Source organism: Rhinopithecus bieti, unplaced genomic scaffold (genome assembly GCF_001698545.2).
Source record: "Rhinopithecus bieti isolate Rb0 unplaced genomic scaffold, ASM169854v2 scaffold_21219, whole genome shotgun sequence".
NCBI classification, from domain to species: domain Eukaryota; kingdom Metazoa; phylum Chordata; class Mammalia; order Primates; family Cercopithecidae; genus Rhinopithecus; species Rhinopithecus bieti.
Window position 1 is genome coordinate 398,749 of NW_016810186.1, and position 18,866 is coordinate 417,614.

At 39.0% G+C, this 18,866-nt stretch overlaps 1 protein-coding gene across 1 annotated transcript in view; it reads right to left on the bottom strand.

Annotated features, from left to right (window-relative positions):
• Positions 1-18,866, bottom strand: part of CPNE4 (copine 4) — a 659,177-nt gene that overhangs the window by 383,312 nt on the left and 256,999 nt on the right. Inside the window, exon 8 of the mRNA XM_017891576.1 lies at positions 8,737-8,917. Coding sequence (XP_017747065.1) covers positions 8,737-8,916 — 180 coding nt within the window. The 5' untranslated portion in view covers position 8,917. The remainder of the gene's footprint in view (positions 1-8,736; positions 8,918-18,866) is intronic.

Here is an 18,866-nt window from a genome sequence, read left to right on the forward strand (position 1 = left end):
AATTGATCACAAACCACATGACCATTCTTAATGGAGTTATAGAAGGTATTAATAGAAGTAAATAGTGCAGGTCCCTGATGTTATTGCTCCACTGTTTCTCCCTTGATGAAATTTCCATTGTACTTGATACCTCCTGGTGCCACATTTTAAGAGGCATGGATGCCTTACCTTATTTTACCATCCTGAGATCAGGGACCTACCAACACCATGACCTTTATTTACCTCACGATCTTAGACATTAAACATAGTTTTTCTCTACAAAATGTTCAGGAATACTCACTCTAAAATCCATGGCCAGAAAAACGAGTGTTTAATTTTGGGAATGATTAAGAATTTGGTTTAAAGACAGGCTTAATAGAAGTAAATGCTGGATACAAAAGAGGGCAGATTCCTAGCGGGCAGGAATATCAATACCACATACTCCAGATCAACATGAAACACATGGTTTTAGATGAGGATATTGATGAAAGGAATAATTTGGATGCCTAGAACCAAAGGAGAGAAAAACATATCAATTTTATAGACTAGTGGTAATTCGTTGGGTTATTCTGCCTCCACGGAGAACCGGATGAAAGAGGTGCAATGTCATGAAGACAACATGGGTATTGGAGACACAAAGATATGAGTTCAAATCCTAAACCACTTCTCACTAGTCTTGTGACCTTGAACATATACATTTCCTATGTGAATGTCAGTTTTCTCACCTGTAGAATGGGTTATCACAGTCCCTATCTTACAATACTGTCATGAGGATTATATGAATATGCATGTAATGACTTAGCATATGGTGCATAACAAACACTCTGATGCTCATTATTCTGAGAGGAGGACAGTGAAGGATAGCAGGAGCACAGTTTTGCAGTCAGACAGTCTGGGTTCAATTTGTCACATCTCCTTCACTTACCACTTGTGTGACCTGGAGCAAGTTACTTAACACCTCTGTGCCTCTGCACTATATACAATTTTTTTTGTCTACTATACCTCAATAAAGATAGAAAAAAAAAAAAATAGGCTGGGCACAGTGGCTCACACCTGTAATCCCAGCACTTCAGGAGGCCAAGGCAGGAGGATTGCTGAAGGCCAGGAGTTTGAGACCAGCTAAGCAATATATCGAGATTCCATTTCTACAAAAAATAAAATTAGCCAGGTGTGGTGGCATGGGCCTATAGTCCTAGCTAGTTGGGAGGCTGAGGTAGGAAGATTCTTTGATCCTGGGAATTTGAGGCTGCAGTTTTCCCATCAAAGTTTTCCCAATGGGAGTCTGATGCAAAATCACAGTGGAAACTTTGTGAACAAGTGAAGAATTTGAGCTATGATTGCACCACTGCACTCCAACCTGGGCAACAAGAGAGAGACTCTGTCTCTTAAAGAAAAAAAAAGAGGATGGAAAAAATAAAATACAGATGAGCCCAAGTTGCAAGATTGTTTTGATAATTAAATATGACAATATATATAAAGTGCTTAGGAGAGTACCTGATACATAGCTTAGGTACTCTCAATATATTGAAGGTATTACAAATAAATCATCATTGTAATTAATAAAGAGATAAAATAGATTGAAATTACAAAGGAAATATGATTTTTAGGGAGATAATTATCAATCGTGAGTCTAGTTAAACATGCAAATAGGCACCCAGGAAAAGTGTCAAAAACACCTCCTTTGAAATGTTGAAGGTGATTCAATCTAGAGGCAGAAGACTCCTAATTGTACATGTCCTCTCAAACCCTCCAATCTGTAATTCCATCTTTCAAATGACCAGCATGGGACTCAAGGTACACTATAAAAACTGCTGGGGACTAATGTTCCATTTGAATGCCCAGAATGTGGCTTGCCAGCTCTTGAGGCTAAGGATGGGAGTAAGGCTAATGTCATGGTGTTTTCCTCTGTGCACGAAACCAGATGTTATTCCTCTGCCTGGTGAAATTATCTTCAGGGTATACAAGAGAATTAATTAAGAGCCAACACAGATTTCAACTCAAATACTTTTTGCTCATCTGTAACCTGAATTTCCCTTCTTGTGTAATTCTGTTTGCAGACGTTATGACATTGAAAATGTTGAGATTTTAATTATAAGGAATCCAATTAGTCACATATGCAATCCAGTAATCTTATTTTCCTATATCTAAGTGCATCACTTAAAAAATTGAACATCATGGAACCATCAGCCTCTGGTCACAGGGACATAACCTCAGGCAACAAGGAGAAAATATTCTCTGGCTGTAATATTTGATTTTGTTTTCTCTTATATTCAATGCTCAGGGTAAGATTTCTAATATCACCAAGATCAACTTTCTTTTTCTTGTTTTTTTTAAGAAATTATTCTTATTAAGGATGTGTTAAGGGGGAGGTATAAAGCAACATCAAAGTTTTCCCACATGGGAGTCTGATGCAAAATCACAGTGGAAACTTTGTGAACAAGTGAAGAAAACTGTTGTTTTTTATCATCTGTCATGCTAGGTGTTACCCATCCAAACGTTGCAAGTCAACAAAGTGTGAACAGAAAATCTTTCGAGAAAGAAGTTTGTGATATCCAGAGAGAAAGTTTTAATTGAATTAATTTTCATTTTCTAGCTCTGGTCTATGTCCACAACTGGGAGGTTAACAGTGTTCAGAGACCTAGCCAAGGGAGTGTGGGAATATAGTCTAAACTCAAATGCCTCCAGGAGCCACTTTTGTAGGGCAAGTGAGTGAGGCAGGCTGACTAGCAGGAGGCACAAGCACAAACCTCATATTTTGTTAAGGAGAGAAGATGGTAATTTTCACCAGCTCATTGTTGCCATAGGATTAAAGACCCCACACTGCCAGATTTTCTGTTTTTTTTTCATAAAAAACCAGAGATCTGGAGTTTTATGAAAAATCTCATGATCTTTAAGTTTTGGCAACTACTACAAAGCTTGTTGGAACACTGTGAAGACTAGACAAAATATGTCTGCAGGCAACAGAAAGGCCACCAGATTCAAGTTTGCAAGCTTTGATAAAGCAGAAATAACATGGACTTTGGAAGCAACCGGATTCCAGCTTTACTGTTTACTAGTTGTATGACCCTGGGCAATGTATTAATTCTCAAGCCTTAGCTATCTTTTCTAGTTAGTAAAGCTTTTATTGCAGAGTAATTGTGAGGATAGAATGTAAAATATGTAAATATGTAAAATAACTAATACACACTGGCATCAACACAGATTGATGTCTACTTTAATTCATCACATAAATGTTAATATTGCTCATCCCATTTTCATAAAAGTTCTAGGCTTTGAAGCAATGGAAAATTGAATATCTTAGGTACAGGTAAAATTGCTATTTTGAGTTTTATCCTCATGGTTTAATACATGAAAGGGTGCTGGCCCACTATTATCCCAAGTATGAGAGGAACCTGTTTTTTAGAGTTATTCCACAAGCCCTCTAGCCCAGAAAATTCCAAAGCCCACTTCTCTGGGCAAGCTCAACAACATGGGCACACATTATCCCTTCTGTGCTGCTAACAGGGATGCTAGGTCATATGGTGACCAAATCCTACGTCTGGGAAGTGGAGTGGGGAGGGGGAAGAGAAAATGAAAAATAGTGGAGGGATCGGGATTAATCACCAGAATTATAAGGAGTTCAAACAACTCTATAGGAAAAAAAAAAACTAATGATCTCATCAAAAATGGGCAAAAGATATGAATAGATAGTTCTCAGAAGAAGACATACAAATGGCAAACAGGCATATGAAAAGGTGCTCAACATCACTGATCATCAGAAAAATGCAAAGCAAAACTACAGTGAGATATCATCTCATCCCACTTAAAATGGCTTGTATCCAAAGACAGGCAATAACAAATGCTGGCGAGGATGTGGAAAAAAGGGAACCCTTGTACACTGTTGGTGGGGATATAAATTAGTGCAACCACCATTATGGCATGGTTTATTTTAGTCCGCCTCCACATAAAGGTAACCTAGGCACCCTTGAGGTGGTCGTCCTACCACACATTCAGGGGAAGAAAAAGATTTAAGTCAAGATCTCATGTTGAGTCCTCTTTCTCAAGGTCACATGACTGTCTGAGACCCCAGCTCTCTATCTCTAAGATAGTGTGAGATTACTGGACACTGAGGTTTTTGAGGACACAAGCCATGGTGCTCAACACATGCTGGGGTTAATTTAAATAGCTGTGTTGCTTTTCCACAGAGCTATTATCAGCAGGAAATAACATAAGTAGATGGATATTGTGAATATAAAATACTATATGGATATATTATTGCAACAAACAATAATCTTGTAGTAGAGTCCACTGATAATTGATGTGTTACATATAACCACACTAATCATCACTAACAATAATTACCAACAACTCACGAAATCCCATGGTTCATCATAACATGTTTCCATATGGAATTGATCCAAAGGTAGGTAGTTTTCCGAATTACTTAGAGCTTCCAAGAAAGATCTCAATAATTGTGTATTAAAATTCAATGAAAAAATTGAATTAATATTGATTGAAGTAACCTCCTAGAACTTTGGAGTATAATTTGGGTGTTCCCAATGAGAACAAGTACTCTGCCAATCATAGGGTCACTGACAAGGGCCACACACTCACGAGCTTGGTTCTACCCAGGCATGCCCAGGAATAGAGCACATGCTCCAGTGAACTGAATATAGGTCTTCAGCTTACAAGAGTCCTTGCCTTCTGACTCTCTGAGAAGTGTTTGTACCACTCGATTATGATGCTTAGTTCCAGGAGCCAGTGAACACATCAGAACTCACCAGAAAGCAGGAAGATATTATTTCCACTCCTTAATGGAAGATGAAAAGCATTCTAAATTATCATTACACTTAACTGTCACCATCTACTGCCATCATTACATAGCCAGGAGTTGATGAAGAGGGATTTTTTTTAAAGGATATGATCCTAAATTAGGGAAAGGAAAGAGTATGAAATGAAACTCTCAGTTTGCAATGTATTTCAAAGTCATAAGTTTTTTTATTCCCTCCTGTCAATAAAAATCATGGCCATTATTAAAGATTTACTGTAAGTTTTCACCTAATAAAAACATTTCCAGCCAGGCATGGTGGCTCACACCTGTAATTTCAGCACTTTGGGAGGCTGAGGCAGGTTGAAGGACCCATCTGGTATGAGTAGGAAAAATAGAGGAGTTGCAGGCAGGGCTGGAAATGCTGCCTTGAAGGGTCCTCCAACTATGATCCAGCTTCTGCTAGATGGCCCAGCTGTTTGGTTCTGGGACTGCCATCTTCTCCTTTTGTCCCTCTCACCCAGAGGAGTGCTGGCTCCCTTAGAGGTTTGGGGAAAGGGCAGAACCCTTGATTTGAAACATTTGCCAATGTCTGTGGTGTAAATACTCCCCGACTTGCAAAATTCCTGAATATTTAACAGTGTGCTCTCAGGAGACTATGTAAGCTGATTCCAGCACATGACTGCTCCAGCCCTAAGCAGAGTTCCTGTTGTTCATTCCTGGGTTTCTTCACAGCCTCTATTTAGGTTTTCAGTATTTTCAGCTTCTTTGTTACTAATTATCTAATTATTTATCTTAGCCACCTGGCATGCACTTTATTTATTTTTATTGTATCCTTGCTGTATATTGTTAAGAGAGCAAAATTTGTTAAACTGCTTCTGTAAGTACCATAATATAAATGAACCATATGACTAAGCAAGCTAGAAATTAAGCTGATATTATTGGTTATAGAGTGAGACTTTCTAGATAAAGGAAGCTATGAATCAATTTACACTGTGGCACAAGGTTCCTATCACTGTGCACAGGTGGCAAAGTTTGTGGTAGCTGTGTGCTATAGTAACACTGTAATAGGACACTTTGGAAAAATTACTTGACAACATATATCAAAATCCTGAAAAGCTTCCTATTATTTGTCCCACCAGTTCTACTTAACAGAACTATTTGTAGGAACTCATCCAAAAAGAAAGGAAAATCCTTATGCACAAGGATGTTTATTGTGGATTACTTAAAATAGGGTATATCTGGAAGCTATTTCAATGTGAAAAAATTGACAAATTTAAATCCATTTGATGGGATATTATGCAGCTTTGAAATTACAATGATCAATATTATAGCAATGTGAGGAAAAGCACATACTACTAAGCAATAAAATTAGGAAAGAAAATTTTGTAAGCATGCTAATAATCATATGAGAAGATGCATACCAGAAGAAGAAGGCTAAAATAAATATATACAAATAATAGTTGAATTATGTTAAGGGGTTATAAGTAGATGGATTTCTTGCCTGTAATTTCCAAGAAGTTACTTTTTTTTGTAATGTAGGCATTCCATTTAGTTTTGTTAAATAAAAAATAGTGAGACTTACTAACAAAGTCAATGAGAATATTTAGAAGGGGAAAGAAAAGATACTATGCATTAAGACACCCATGAATACTGTTTTATATTTACATTCTAAGCCTTCGATAGGCCTGAAGTTAAATTAAGATTCCCCAACCTGCCTATCTGCATTCATTTTCTATGCATGTTGACTCCTCACCTAAATTTCACCTGCTCACTAACTGCTATCAAGCCTTTCTTTCAAAAAAGTGGCTGATATTACATATCTCCATACAATTAAACATGCTGCCTCTCGGGTCTTTTGAACCTTGTTTCTACTATAGAGTGGAAGACTGTCTCTTAGGGTGGCACCTTCTGGCTGTTTATGAACAGGTGAGAGTAGTATTAAAGGCTTAAAGAATTTGGTCCAATGGATCCAAAACAGGTCTATTTGTGCTCTGATCAACATGGCTTCAAATCCCTTATTCTGAGTTATTTATTTTCTTAGAATAAGAACTGCTTCTTCTGCTACATCCTCTTCTCCCTATTTCTCCATTTACATCAGTTAGATCTTTAAAAACAAGGCTTACTTAGACTAGGTACCTAGGTGCAAAAAAAAAGGAAAAAAACCTTAAAATCAGTCCTCATTCGATTTGTTTTGAATTTTAAATAAACAAAACCTAGCTGCGGAATTCAACCTGAAATATTGCCACACAAACCATCAAAGACTGATACCAGTGTCCAGCATAATTATAAAATAGTAATAAAGATCTCAGGTTCTGGAGCTCCAATGTATGGGTTTAAATATTAGCTTTTCCACTTACAAGCTGACTGCTCTTGGGAAAATCCTTAATCTTTTTATCTTTCCATTTCCTTGCCTGTGAAATGGGGATAATATCTTGTAGAATTTTTGAAAGGACTAAATTGGTAATTTCATGTAAAGCACTCAGACTAGTGCCTGGCACTTAAAAAGTACCCAAGAAGGTTTAGGTCATATTGTTTTAAGTTCTTGCTCCAAAAAATAAATATTTCATGATGTGTCCCCTTGTTCTTCCCCAGGTACCACCATCAGTCACAGAAGCATCTGGCCAAGTGTAGCACAGTTGATACAAAGAACCCCACTGTTTTTCCTAGAGCTTCTCTCCACTGGGTCCGTGATCAGTTAGAGTCTAGCAGGCACAAAAATGAATAAATCCTTCCCAGAATAAACTTTTTTTAAAACCCAAGTCATCTCTTAACAACTTGGGGGCCCATCTCTCTTTGAAGAATGACTCACAGAAATGCCATTCCATTCACACCACTGCCAAGGGAGCAGCTGCCTTGCCCAAGCACAGCAAACAGTGTGTGTTAGGAAACATTCTGAGTGGATATTTTACACATGAGTTTTGGGGAATGTCTGAATGTGGTTTTGCTACCTTCACAAAGCTAGTTAAAACTGTATGCTGGCCTTATGAGCTTGTAGGCCCCCAGCTCTTTCCTCCTATTTCTGCCATCCCCATCTCCTTACTTCTGAATCTGCTCATGATTTCCACATGCAGGATTCATCTTTCTCCAGTCCTCAACCAACTCAGACTGAGGTAACCATCCCACTCAGCCACATAAACCCATGGGGCTTAGAATGAGTCATTTCTTCAGTCCCGAAGACTGAGTTTAATTATTATTGTTGGGTTCCCATGTGGCTCTCTTGGGTCCACAACACTACCTAGAATGTATGTTTCTCTAAAGACCTATGACTTGTCCTGTGTCAGCTCCGTCCAACAGTCACCCTGTTTTGGGCTTGGTCACAGAACTGGACTTCAGTCTTGGTCCCTACTCCTCAGTTCTGGTCAGCTACCCTGAATAGTAAATAGCTCCACCTACCTCCCAAAACTGGAGTTTGTCCCTCTACTGCAGACAGATTTCATGGAACTGACTTGCTCAAACCTGTCCTCTTGGTTCCCTCTCTCAATTCAGAACCTATGGATAGGACTCTCATCTCCTGAGCTCATTCCATCTGAGTAGTCACTTCTGTCTCTCAACCCCCTAAAACCTGTTTCCTCAAAGCTACCATTCCCAAAATTCTAATTAAGTCTAATCTGAACTCTGTCTTGGCCACAAGACTTTGTCTCTGGAACTGGTTTTTGGAACTTTCTCACCCCAGTCCAGTCTGGGGCCTGGGTTCATGTCTGTTCCTGGTCCTCTTGCTACTTATATGTTGCCAATGAGTGGGCATAGGATGAAGAGTATATTGTGAGTATTTCTTGGTAATTAACAAAAACACCTAAAAAGTCTTAGGCTCGTGAATTAAGGGTAAATGTCAAAATATCCACAACATCAAAACAGCAACATCAAAACCTCATGATAGAAATGTGATCATATTCACTTATCAAATTTTTTACTTCATCAAAATAAACCACCTGAAGATATAAAATATCAAAACATTTTTGAGCCAATCATCCAGCCATGCTTCTGTCCATTTCATTGGACATGCCTACCTCAAACCACTGCCCGTGAGACTGCATCTTGAGGATGACACAGGGGTCTGGTTTGGAAAGGGCATCTCTGTCAGAAATGCCTTTGCACGCCACACGCAGCTCAACTTTGGTCAGGCAGGGGCTGTTAAAGATTCCGAGTGTGTTGGCAGCAGACTCATAAATGTTGCTCATCTTCTTCATTCTGTTTTAGGCAAGTAAAAGAAGAAAAAAGAAGTGCCAATCACTGCAATATTTGTCAAAGGAGAAAGCCTCCCAATCACCCTTCAGAAAATGGTTTGACAGTTTCAAATATTGAAGGTATTTATCGCACTTTCCAACCTGGTGACACAGGTCCAGTGAAACAAATCAAAACAAACAAACAAAAAACAGGTGCTGGTGCACTTGGTTAAGAACACTATTTTCTTGTATGATTTGCATACATTTGCATAGTAAAATGTTTAGCCTGTGAAATAAAATTAATGAATTAGTTCAATAGGCTGCAAACTGTAACCCAGCTCTTCAATAAGTGTATGACTTGTGTGAAATTGTACAGATGATTGTTGGTTCATCAATTTAATCACATCTCAAGTTTTCAAGACTAAAAATCCAACTCAACTCCTATGTGACGGCATGGAGAAGTATATTGTTCTTTCTGAAGAAACAGCCAAATTTCCCACCCCTAAAACTTTGTGCATCTTCTCAAAATGCCATCAGCAAGCCGGCTCCAAGACAGAGGCCCAGCATCTGAGTCCCTGTCCCCAAATGCATGAGCCTATTCTCACCTTTCCCTTTCCCACTCCCACCTGCTATATCAGAACTCAGAATCAAAAGGGGGAAAGTGATAGGGAGGAAAAACACAAAGCTTCCTATTCTGAACTTGTGGAAACAGCAGCTACATTTAAGCACTGTGGGCCCCCCACCCCTGCCTAACTCCATGTGATATCCTTTACAATAACACTTTGCATCCCAGAGTCCCAGTAATCCACCAGAGGCCACCGGTGCTCTCCTTCTCTGAAGAGGACTGGACCTGTAAGATTCTCTTAGGAGCAAAATTCAATACCTTGCTTATGAAATTCTGTGTCTTTGTAGATTCATTAAGGAAAATGACAATGGCTTCCTCAACCTCACATGGCATTGGGGCTCTGCAGTGGAATTTCTTCATCTATAAAATGGGAATAATTCCCCTCTCTCTCCTTCCCTTCTTCCACAAATATTTAGTGAGCTTCCCCTTGGTACCAGCACTACACCAGGTTCAACTGAGTACAGCATGACACCTCTTTTACAGGATGATGGCTATGCTTCAACATTACACATTACACACACACACACACACACACACACACAATCACACCAATAGCATTTTATTGGAACACAGGCATGCTTATTCATTTATGTATTTATGTATTTCTCTCTCTCTCACACACACACACTCATGCACACCAATAGCATTTTATTGGAACACAGGCATGCTTCTTCATTTATATACTGATGTATTTATCTGCGGTTGCTTTCACTACAATGGCAGAATTGAGTAGTTGCAATAGAGACTGCAAGTACCACAAAGCCTAAAATATTTATTATGTGGCCCTCTTCAGAAAATGTTTACCAACCTCAGTTCTAAAATATTAGGGAATGGAAATTTGTAGTTTTGGAGAGTTACAATTCTGATTTTAATATATGTGGGGAAATTAGTTTTAGGATGAGAACTGCTCTATCTTCTACCAAAGTGAACATTAATAGCGACTTTGGGACATTTGTTTTTTACAGGTGAAAAAATTCAAGCTCAGAGAGGATTGGCAGCTTGCCAATATTATGCAATTATTCTAATGGCAGAGCTGGGACTGGAGTACCAGTTTTCTATCTGCCAGCCCAAAGCTATTTTTACCACAGGTAAAACCTTTAGTTGGAGAGCTGTTCAAATATACCAAGAAACAGTGGATACAACAAATATCCTTGATTTATTTCAACCTCTGTACAGAGTCATACATCCCTTCTATTTGTAAATAAATTATATTCAAATACAGAAAATGCACAAATTATAAATCTATAGCTTCAAAACCATTTTCCCTCTATTTTACAAGTTGTGAGCAGATCAATCACTACAGCAACATAGGTGACAGAGTATACAGAAAATGAAATTTACAACAAAACCAAGGGAGGGAAAAAATCAGCCGGTGGGAAGATGGCTTTGTGTTCAGACAGGTTTGTAAGTGTGTTACAAACTCTCTTTATCAACTGTTTGATAAGAACAGCTTATTCTTCAATAAATATCTTCCTGAATTCTGCTTTTCCCAATGCATTAACTAGCTCCTTGGAATCTACTCTCCTCTTCTGCAGCCTTCACTGGCCTCTCCTATCTCCAAGAGCCATCACTGTCCTTCTAACTTTCCCTATCCTTATAGGCTAATGCTATGTCCATCTCTTCCAAATCGACAGTTTTAATATGTGTTAGGAAATACATATTGTATTTTTACATACATATTGTATGTAAAATACTATGCAAGCTACGATGGAATATGGGACGTCTCTAATATCAGTCTTGATTGTGAGGTATAATGCAAAAAGACTCTGCCAAGGAGACAGAGAATTCCAGATTCAAATCCCTACTCCTCCATTCACTGACCATGTATCCTTGGGCAGGGTATTTAATGTCTCAGATAGTAATACCTATCTTGAAGAGTCGCTGTAAAGAGCAGATTAAATAATATATGTAACGTGATTACCACAATACCAGGTATATTGTGGATGCTCTGAAAGTGGTAGCTATTGTTATTGTGTTCTGACTTATCTCCAGATAAAATCATTCATGCTTTCACTACCAACTGAAAACCTCTTAGATGTGTCACTATTAAGACCAAACTTCTACAAAGTCCATTTAAATGTCTTCTGTATTTGAAATCTGCACAGTCTGAGCATATTACCCTCCAAGAACACACAGTCATCTTTCAAATCTGTTTATCTGAGGATTCATACACGAGTCAATAACTCTCACAGGTTCACAAGTCAGACAGTAAAACAATGGTGACAGCTCTTCTAATATTGTGAAGCTGCTTTATCAACTTCCTGAGATAGACAATTTATTCTTCAATCAGTGTTCTTTCCAAAGCATCGGCTGGCTCTATGGGAATCCTATACTCCATAAAAGCCCTCTCTTGCTCCATATAAAAGATAGTCATATGTTATGTGCAATTCACAAGGCATCTGATGGGAATGGCAGGATTCCCACAATGCAGAGGGGTCAATTGTCTCATCCTCCCTCATTTATTCATTTCCAGGTTGTTACAACACTTTTGGTTCACATGGGTCTGGTTAAGTGAATTTTAGATGATAATATTTAATTTTAACTCTCCCTACCTCTCCAATGGATTACTGCAAAGAAATCTTATTGAATGTAAAAAAAAAATAATAATGTAGGCAACCAAACACCAGGAAATAGCAGAGGTGGCACATTTTTCTCCTAGTCTGAGGTTCCCGTTGGCCATCATGCTTGCTTAAAATGGTGGCAATCTTATCACATGTTAATAATTGCCCAAGATAATTAAAACTTATTAAGACTTCTTGAAATATGGATTGATACATGCAATCACTATAGGATATTCTATATCAAGTGTATGTAGTTCTTGCTCTGAATTATTAGTTAATGATAGTAAATTTAAGTAGTTTATAAAAGAATAAATATATAAACTGGAGGCACATATTTAGAGTTTGTTTTAATCAATGGAATACATGATTCAGAAATTTTATGGATCACTTCCTTAAGCAATGAGAAACAGGATTTGAAGCTGGGAAATGGGCATGATCAAATAAATATTTGATAAATATCAGTCTAGTACTAATATGATGGCTGGACTGCAGGAGAGAAAAAACATTTGTAATCATATGAGGCTGTTTTGCTGGTCACTTTCTATTCCTCCTTTTCCCATTGATTCTACTTTCTTCCCTCTGCTCAGGGCCCTAAAAGGCTTACCTCCATTGACTGCCAGCACATTGTTGGCAAGTGTTACGTTGGGTTTCACTAAAAGGATGCAGTTTTGGGGAAAGGGGAGAGACAGAACAGCATATTTCTTCTCAACTCCTACCCTGATCGTTAGCAGTAGCCAAGCAAATGACCATAGCTCTATCTGCAAGCCTCCAGATACCACTGGCCTTAGTAACAACACTGTTTCCTCTCCTTACTCCTTCAGGCTTATGAGTTGTAATGTTTTCCTGCCAGTCTTAAGGTGGGCATCCTAGAAGCAAAGACTGAAACAGGGATTCAGATGCAGTTGATTTCCTTCTCTCAGAGGAGAGAAGAAAAGGGCGGGAAGCAAAGAGGTGGTCTCAGCTGGAGTCAGCTTTAATCTGATTCCATGGGGGCTCTGGGACATGAATTGTACCCTTAAGGAAAGAGGTTCAGCCTATTTTAACTCCATGAGAGAAAGTCATGCTAGGGACGAGGGGGCATATACTCTTAGATTTGCTGCTTCCCCACCTTGACTGAAAGCAATCAGGCATTCCCCAGAAAAGAGGCAGCCATGAGCCATTATCAGTTAACACTTGGCAGTCCTTGAGGGAGGGATGCACTTACTGGATAAAGGGCATGTAGGCAGAATATCATCAGGTCTATTTTTACCACAATAGCTGGTCTCTAGGAACCTCTTTATAAATTCCTTTAACTTTGACCACATAACTGTAAATTTTCTTTTCATTAAAATCTCTTGAATCAATAGAGATGATTCTGTTTTCTGTTTGGAAGAGAACTAGAGCAGTACAGCTGGAATTAAAAATTAGGAGTGGTGTGGCAGACAGAGGCTAAGATGGCCACCTCCTAGTATTCATGCCCCATATATAACACCCTCATTTGAGTGTGGGTGAGACCTGTGACTTGCTTTTAACCAATAAAATATGGCAAAAGCAATGGAATGTCACCTCTGCCTTTAAGATACCTCAGATAATGACACCATCTTGATAAGAGACTCTCTCCCTTGTTGGTTTTAATGAAGTGGCCACGTTGGGAGGTAAGGAACTGAGGGTAACATTCATCCAATAGCCAGCCAGAAACTGAGACTCTCAGTCCAACACGTTGAAAGGAAATGGATTCTGCCAACAACAATGTAAACTTGGAAGTAGATCATTCTCCAGTTGAACCTCAGATGTGACAGTAGCCCTGACTGACACCTCGATTGCAGACTTGTGAGACTTGGAGACAGTAAATCCGAATAACCTGCAACAGTATTTCTGACCTACAGAAACAGTGAGATAATAAATATGGGCTGTTTTAAGCTGCTAAGTTTGTGGTAATATTATCTAGCAACCAATAATTATTAATAATATAAACAGATTCAAGAGGCACTCCAAGGTGTATGTGTGTAAACTCCTTTAGATCAGGGACTACTTCTTACACTTTACTGCATCCCAGTAGTGCTCATCTTGGTAATATTTCTGGTCTGGTGATGAAGCCAACATAAACCTTCATTTCTAGAGTGATAGGGTACAGGAAAGCAATATGGAGATACTAAAGGCAAAATTCCCAGCTTTTCACAATTATACTCAGGGTCCACAGCTTACCTCCCGGTGCCTGCACAAATGAAAGCCCTGACAAAATATACTGGAGTTCATGAGTTCTTGTGCCTGACCTTGACTTTGGAGGTAGTACACAGGACAGTGAAATCAAATTGTTTGGCTCTGGTCCAGCTGAAGCTCACTGCTGAAAGGTGATCATAAAATATGGCTCTGTCAACGAGTGATCAGCTACCTCTAGGCCCAGATAAGTGGAGTAAACAAGTAATTTCACACTCTGTTAGAGAACAGGATTAATATAGCCAGATTATCAATACATTCTCCATGGCCGATTTAAATCCTCTTTGTTGCCTTTCACACAATACCTTGGTTTTAGGGAGACTAATGTCTGCTGAGAATTATTTTGATAAAAGCTGACTTTTGGCCAATTTTAGAAGCAAATTATAATTGTCCTTTCACTCAGATAATTTAAGTTATTAAAAACTACCACTTCAGCATATTCACATTCTCTAACAGGACAAACTGATCCTGAAACTTAATTAGTTTCTGAATGAGTTGCAAACAACACAAAGACAATAGAGAACCCAAGAGGGAAGAGAATCAGCTTGAGTTCACAGGGGAACCAGTTGAGCAGAGCTTGTCTTAAGACTGTGTCAAGAATAAGTGCATAATCACTCTTCTGCTTGCCTTGGCATTATTCAGCCTTTTAAAATGTCATAGTACATCCAGGGAAGGCTGGGGTGCTGGACGTCTCTATCTCACAACATTTCCATCACAATTCAAGAAACTTGTATAAGGTATCTGCCTGATGTTGTGCTGAATGCTGGAGGAACTGAACATCCACTCACTCAACCAGAGATTAACAAGGTGTTATTCCACTCAGACTTGTCAATCCATTTCCTAGTCAACATTCCTCAGATCAAGAGGAGATCTATCTTGCACTCACCCATAGGTGGCAAGCAGTATGCCAGACACTGGGAGGGATGGAGGTATAAATGAGATAGTCCACCTGCCTAAAGTTTCATATTCTGGAGCAGTGCATCTCAGACTTGACCATGATCACAAATCACCTGGGAAGTGGTTAAAATGTAGTTTCTGTTTCAAGAGTGTGGATGAGGGCCTGAGATCCTGCTCCCAGATGTTGTTGATCCTGCTAGCCTGCGGACTACATCTTGAGTAACAAGGTTGCTAAGTACAAACCAAGCATCTATAAAACAAGGCAAACTTCCCCCAGATATAACTTATCTTAGGAACAGACACTCGTATATGAGATGCAGGATAACACAGGGATAAGAGTGCAGACCTAGTATTGGAGCATTTGAGTTTGAATCACAGCTCTACTGTTGTTAAAGTAGGCAGCTAGTCAAGCATGAATAATGTAAGAGAAGGCTCCCCCCGACTCCATCAGGAATGTCAGGCGACCATCAGGTGATGGTCAGGCAGTTGTCACACTGTCTCTCCAAAATAATAATTGGTCACAGCCAGTGCTAGGGAAAGGCAGTCTCCATAGATAAAACACCTGAAACTGGTGATCAGCAGCTTTTGGATAAGATTTCAGCTGTTGGGCGAGTAGGCTCAAGCATGCATATTAAGAGGCAAAATGGTACCGTTTCACTGGTATATAACCATCAGGGGCATTCCACTGGTAAGGAAAGAATGCCTCAAATGAGCATGCGTACAACTCCAGTAAACACACTGCTCGTGCTCCCCTCCCAAGTGCTGGCAGGCCACTGTGCATGTGGACAACCCACCCTGAGGGAAGAATCAGGGAAGAAGGGACGCAAGACCCCAGAAGTGTGTTAATATATAAAACCCCAAGTCAAAAGTTCAAATTGTGCACTTGTCTGTCAAGTTGCCTGCCTGGCCCTCTTCCAAGTGTATGTTCTTTCCTTTTGTATCTGTTCTAAAGCTTTTTAATAAACTTCACTTCTGCTCTAAACCTTGCCTTGGTCTCTTCTTCTGCCTTATGCCTCCTTGGTCGAATTCTTTCTTCTGAGGGGGCAAGAATTGCAAACTCACATGGATTCACTGCCAGTAACACTATTTACTTATTGTGTGACCTTGAGTAAGTTACTTGAATTCTCTGTATCTGTTTTGCCGTCTTTAAAATGGGGATAATAATAGTTCCCACTTTGTAGAGCTGTGTTCAGAATTCAGTGAATAATCCACATAAGGTCCTCAGAAGAGTACCTGGGCCATAATGAGCACTCAATAAATGCAAATTACTGTTGCCATTGCTGTTTTTTCTTAATTGGACCACTAGGTTCATAGAACATTCTTTAAATTCTTATATATCTTCCCAGTATTCAGTAATAGGTCATCAGATCTTCAGGATAACCCTTTTGTAGGTCCTATTAGGATACCCATTTCCATTTCATAGGCAAGAAATTGCACCCTAGAAAGGTGCAACAACTGCACATAGCTGTCCAGTCACAAAGTGGCAAAGCAAGGATTTGAACCCAGGACCTCCACGTACAGAACTTAACCTCTTTGCTCTTCTGCTTCCTTGTCGGTTAGCTGCTTAAGAAGACTCTCAAAAAAAAGTGACAGGTGGGGATTTACACCACAGAACATCTGCCAAAATTTTCTTGGCCCGTCTAGTGTCCCTGAATGTCACCTGGTGACTGTCTCTCCCTCTCTCTGTCTCCTCCCCTTCTCTCTAAAGTCCTTTAGATTTTAGATTCTTTTTTCCCCCTATCTCACAGAGTCCTTTATTTTGTAAATTAATCTGCCATCTGGGTTTCTTTCCTCTCACGACTTTAATCATTACTCACCCTGCTCAGGGCCCCTCTGCTCTCATTTTGGCAGTACAAACACTGACTCTTCCCAAGAGGGTGGGAAAAGGAGAAAAGCTGTAAATAGTTATACTTTTTGTCCTCATCAAACATACAATGTTTAATAATTCTCTTTTAAAAATAACTTGCTTTTGGGCGGGCATGGTGGCTCACACCTGTAATCCCAGGTTACTTTGGGAGGCCGAGGTGGGTGCATCACCTGAGGTAGGGAGTTCGAGACCAGCCTGACCAACATGGAGAAACCATGTCTCTACTGAAAATACAAAATTAGCTGGGTGTGGTGGTGCATGCCTGTAATCCCAGCTACTCGGGAGGCTGAGGCAGGAGAATCACTTTCACCTGGGAGACGGAGGTTGCGGTGAGCCAAGATCGTGCCACTGCCCTCCAGCCTGAGCAATAAGAGTGAAATTCTGTCTCAAAAAAATAAAATAAAATAAAATAAAAACTTGCTTTCCTAGCTACTAATATTAACTACAGTAATAAACCACACTGTATTATTTATTCCTTGAGATAACTTCTTGAGATCAGTATCGTCAGCCTTATTTTATAGATGTGGTGGTTAAATAATTTATCCCAATGTCATAGTAAGTGACAGAGCCAGGAATTAAACCTGGGTCTAGCGGCCTCTAAAGCCTGTGTTTTTGACCATTTCTTATAAAATGATTTATAATTTGCTTAACAATTACTTTCTTTTTAGACCAAACCAAGGCAAACTTCAACCCTATTCCAATTCTAATAGATCTCTAAGGTGTAGTGTATATATTAATGAGATTGTGCTCTGGCAGTCCTTAAAAATTCACTTTACTTCCTTTATTCCCAAGGCTGCTCAAGTCACTCTATATGCAACGGTAGCTTCATCAACAAGTTGAGGGTCCAAGAACTTAATGCCCCTACTCTGATTATTTCAAACACCGAGCATTTGAGGAGTTATAGATGGAGCTACAACACCCAGCAAACACAGATACAAACCATGTGAAACACAAAAGGCCACGGTTTTCATGAATAATATGACAATATGAGTACATGAATTAAAATATGACAATTGTCATATGCATTCAAAATGGACAATATGCATACATGAATGTTTTTCTGGAACATACCATACCAAATGTCTCAGATGCAATAAATAATTATTTCAATTATTTCCTGAGCTTTATAATTTGAGACAACAGAGAGACCAAAAGAAAATATCTAGCAGAGATCTCATTTCTTGAATAACAACTTCTTGGGGAAATGTGTATATGGAATCAGATACATTGATGTTCTTAGGAACTTCTGGGCTTACAATTTTGACTCTAACAATGATTCATAAAGATGAGATTTCTCCAGAAAGTAACTATGTTTATTGCATCACATTTATATTAACTTTATGGCACTCAAATGTTTCCCATCTTTAGGAGAAGAATTTGATGTATAAATATAACCGAATAATTTTAAATGCTGACAGAAACTTTTAAGAGTTAAACTTGAACTAAATCTCAAGAGAAATAGTATAAATGACTATCTTCTCCCTGTCACAGCCCCTCCTATTCCCAGCATACCAAAGGCAACTATAGTTCCTGAATAAGAGAGAAAAAGCAAATTTAAATAATGTTTTATTATTTTGGCACTGAAATAATTTGCTCTCGTTTCTCAGGCACCTAAATTTACCAAGTAGAAAGATCAAATCTCAGTCTTCTTTTGTTCAGTTATTTTCCCTTCTTAATAAAATCATAGTTTGGATTCTTCCACTAGGGTCATGTTAACAGGAAGCTGGGGGGCTCACAATGTGGATTTTACATTTCCAGTTTAAAAAAAAAAAAAAAGAGCAGGATTATTCTTATGTTCACCTGGAGAAACTACAGACAACATATGAAG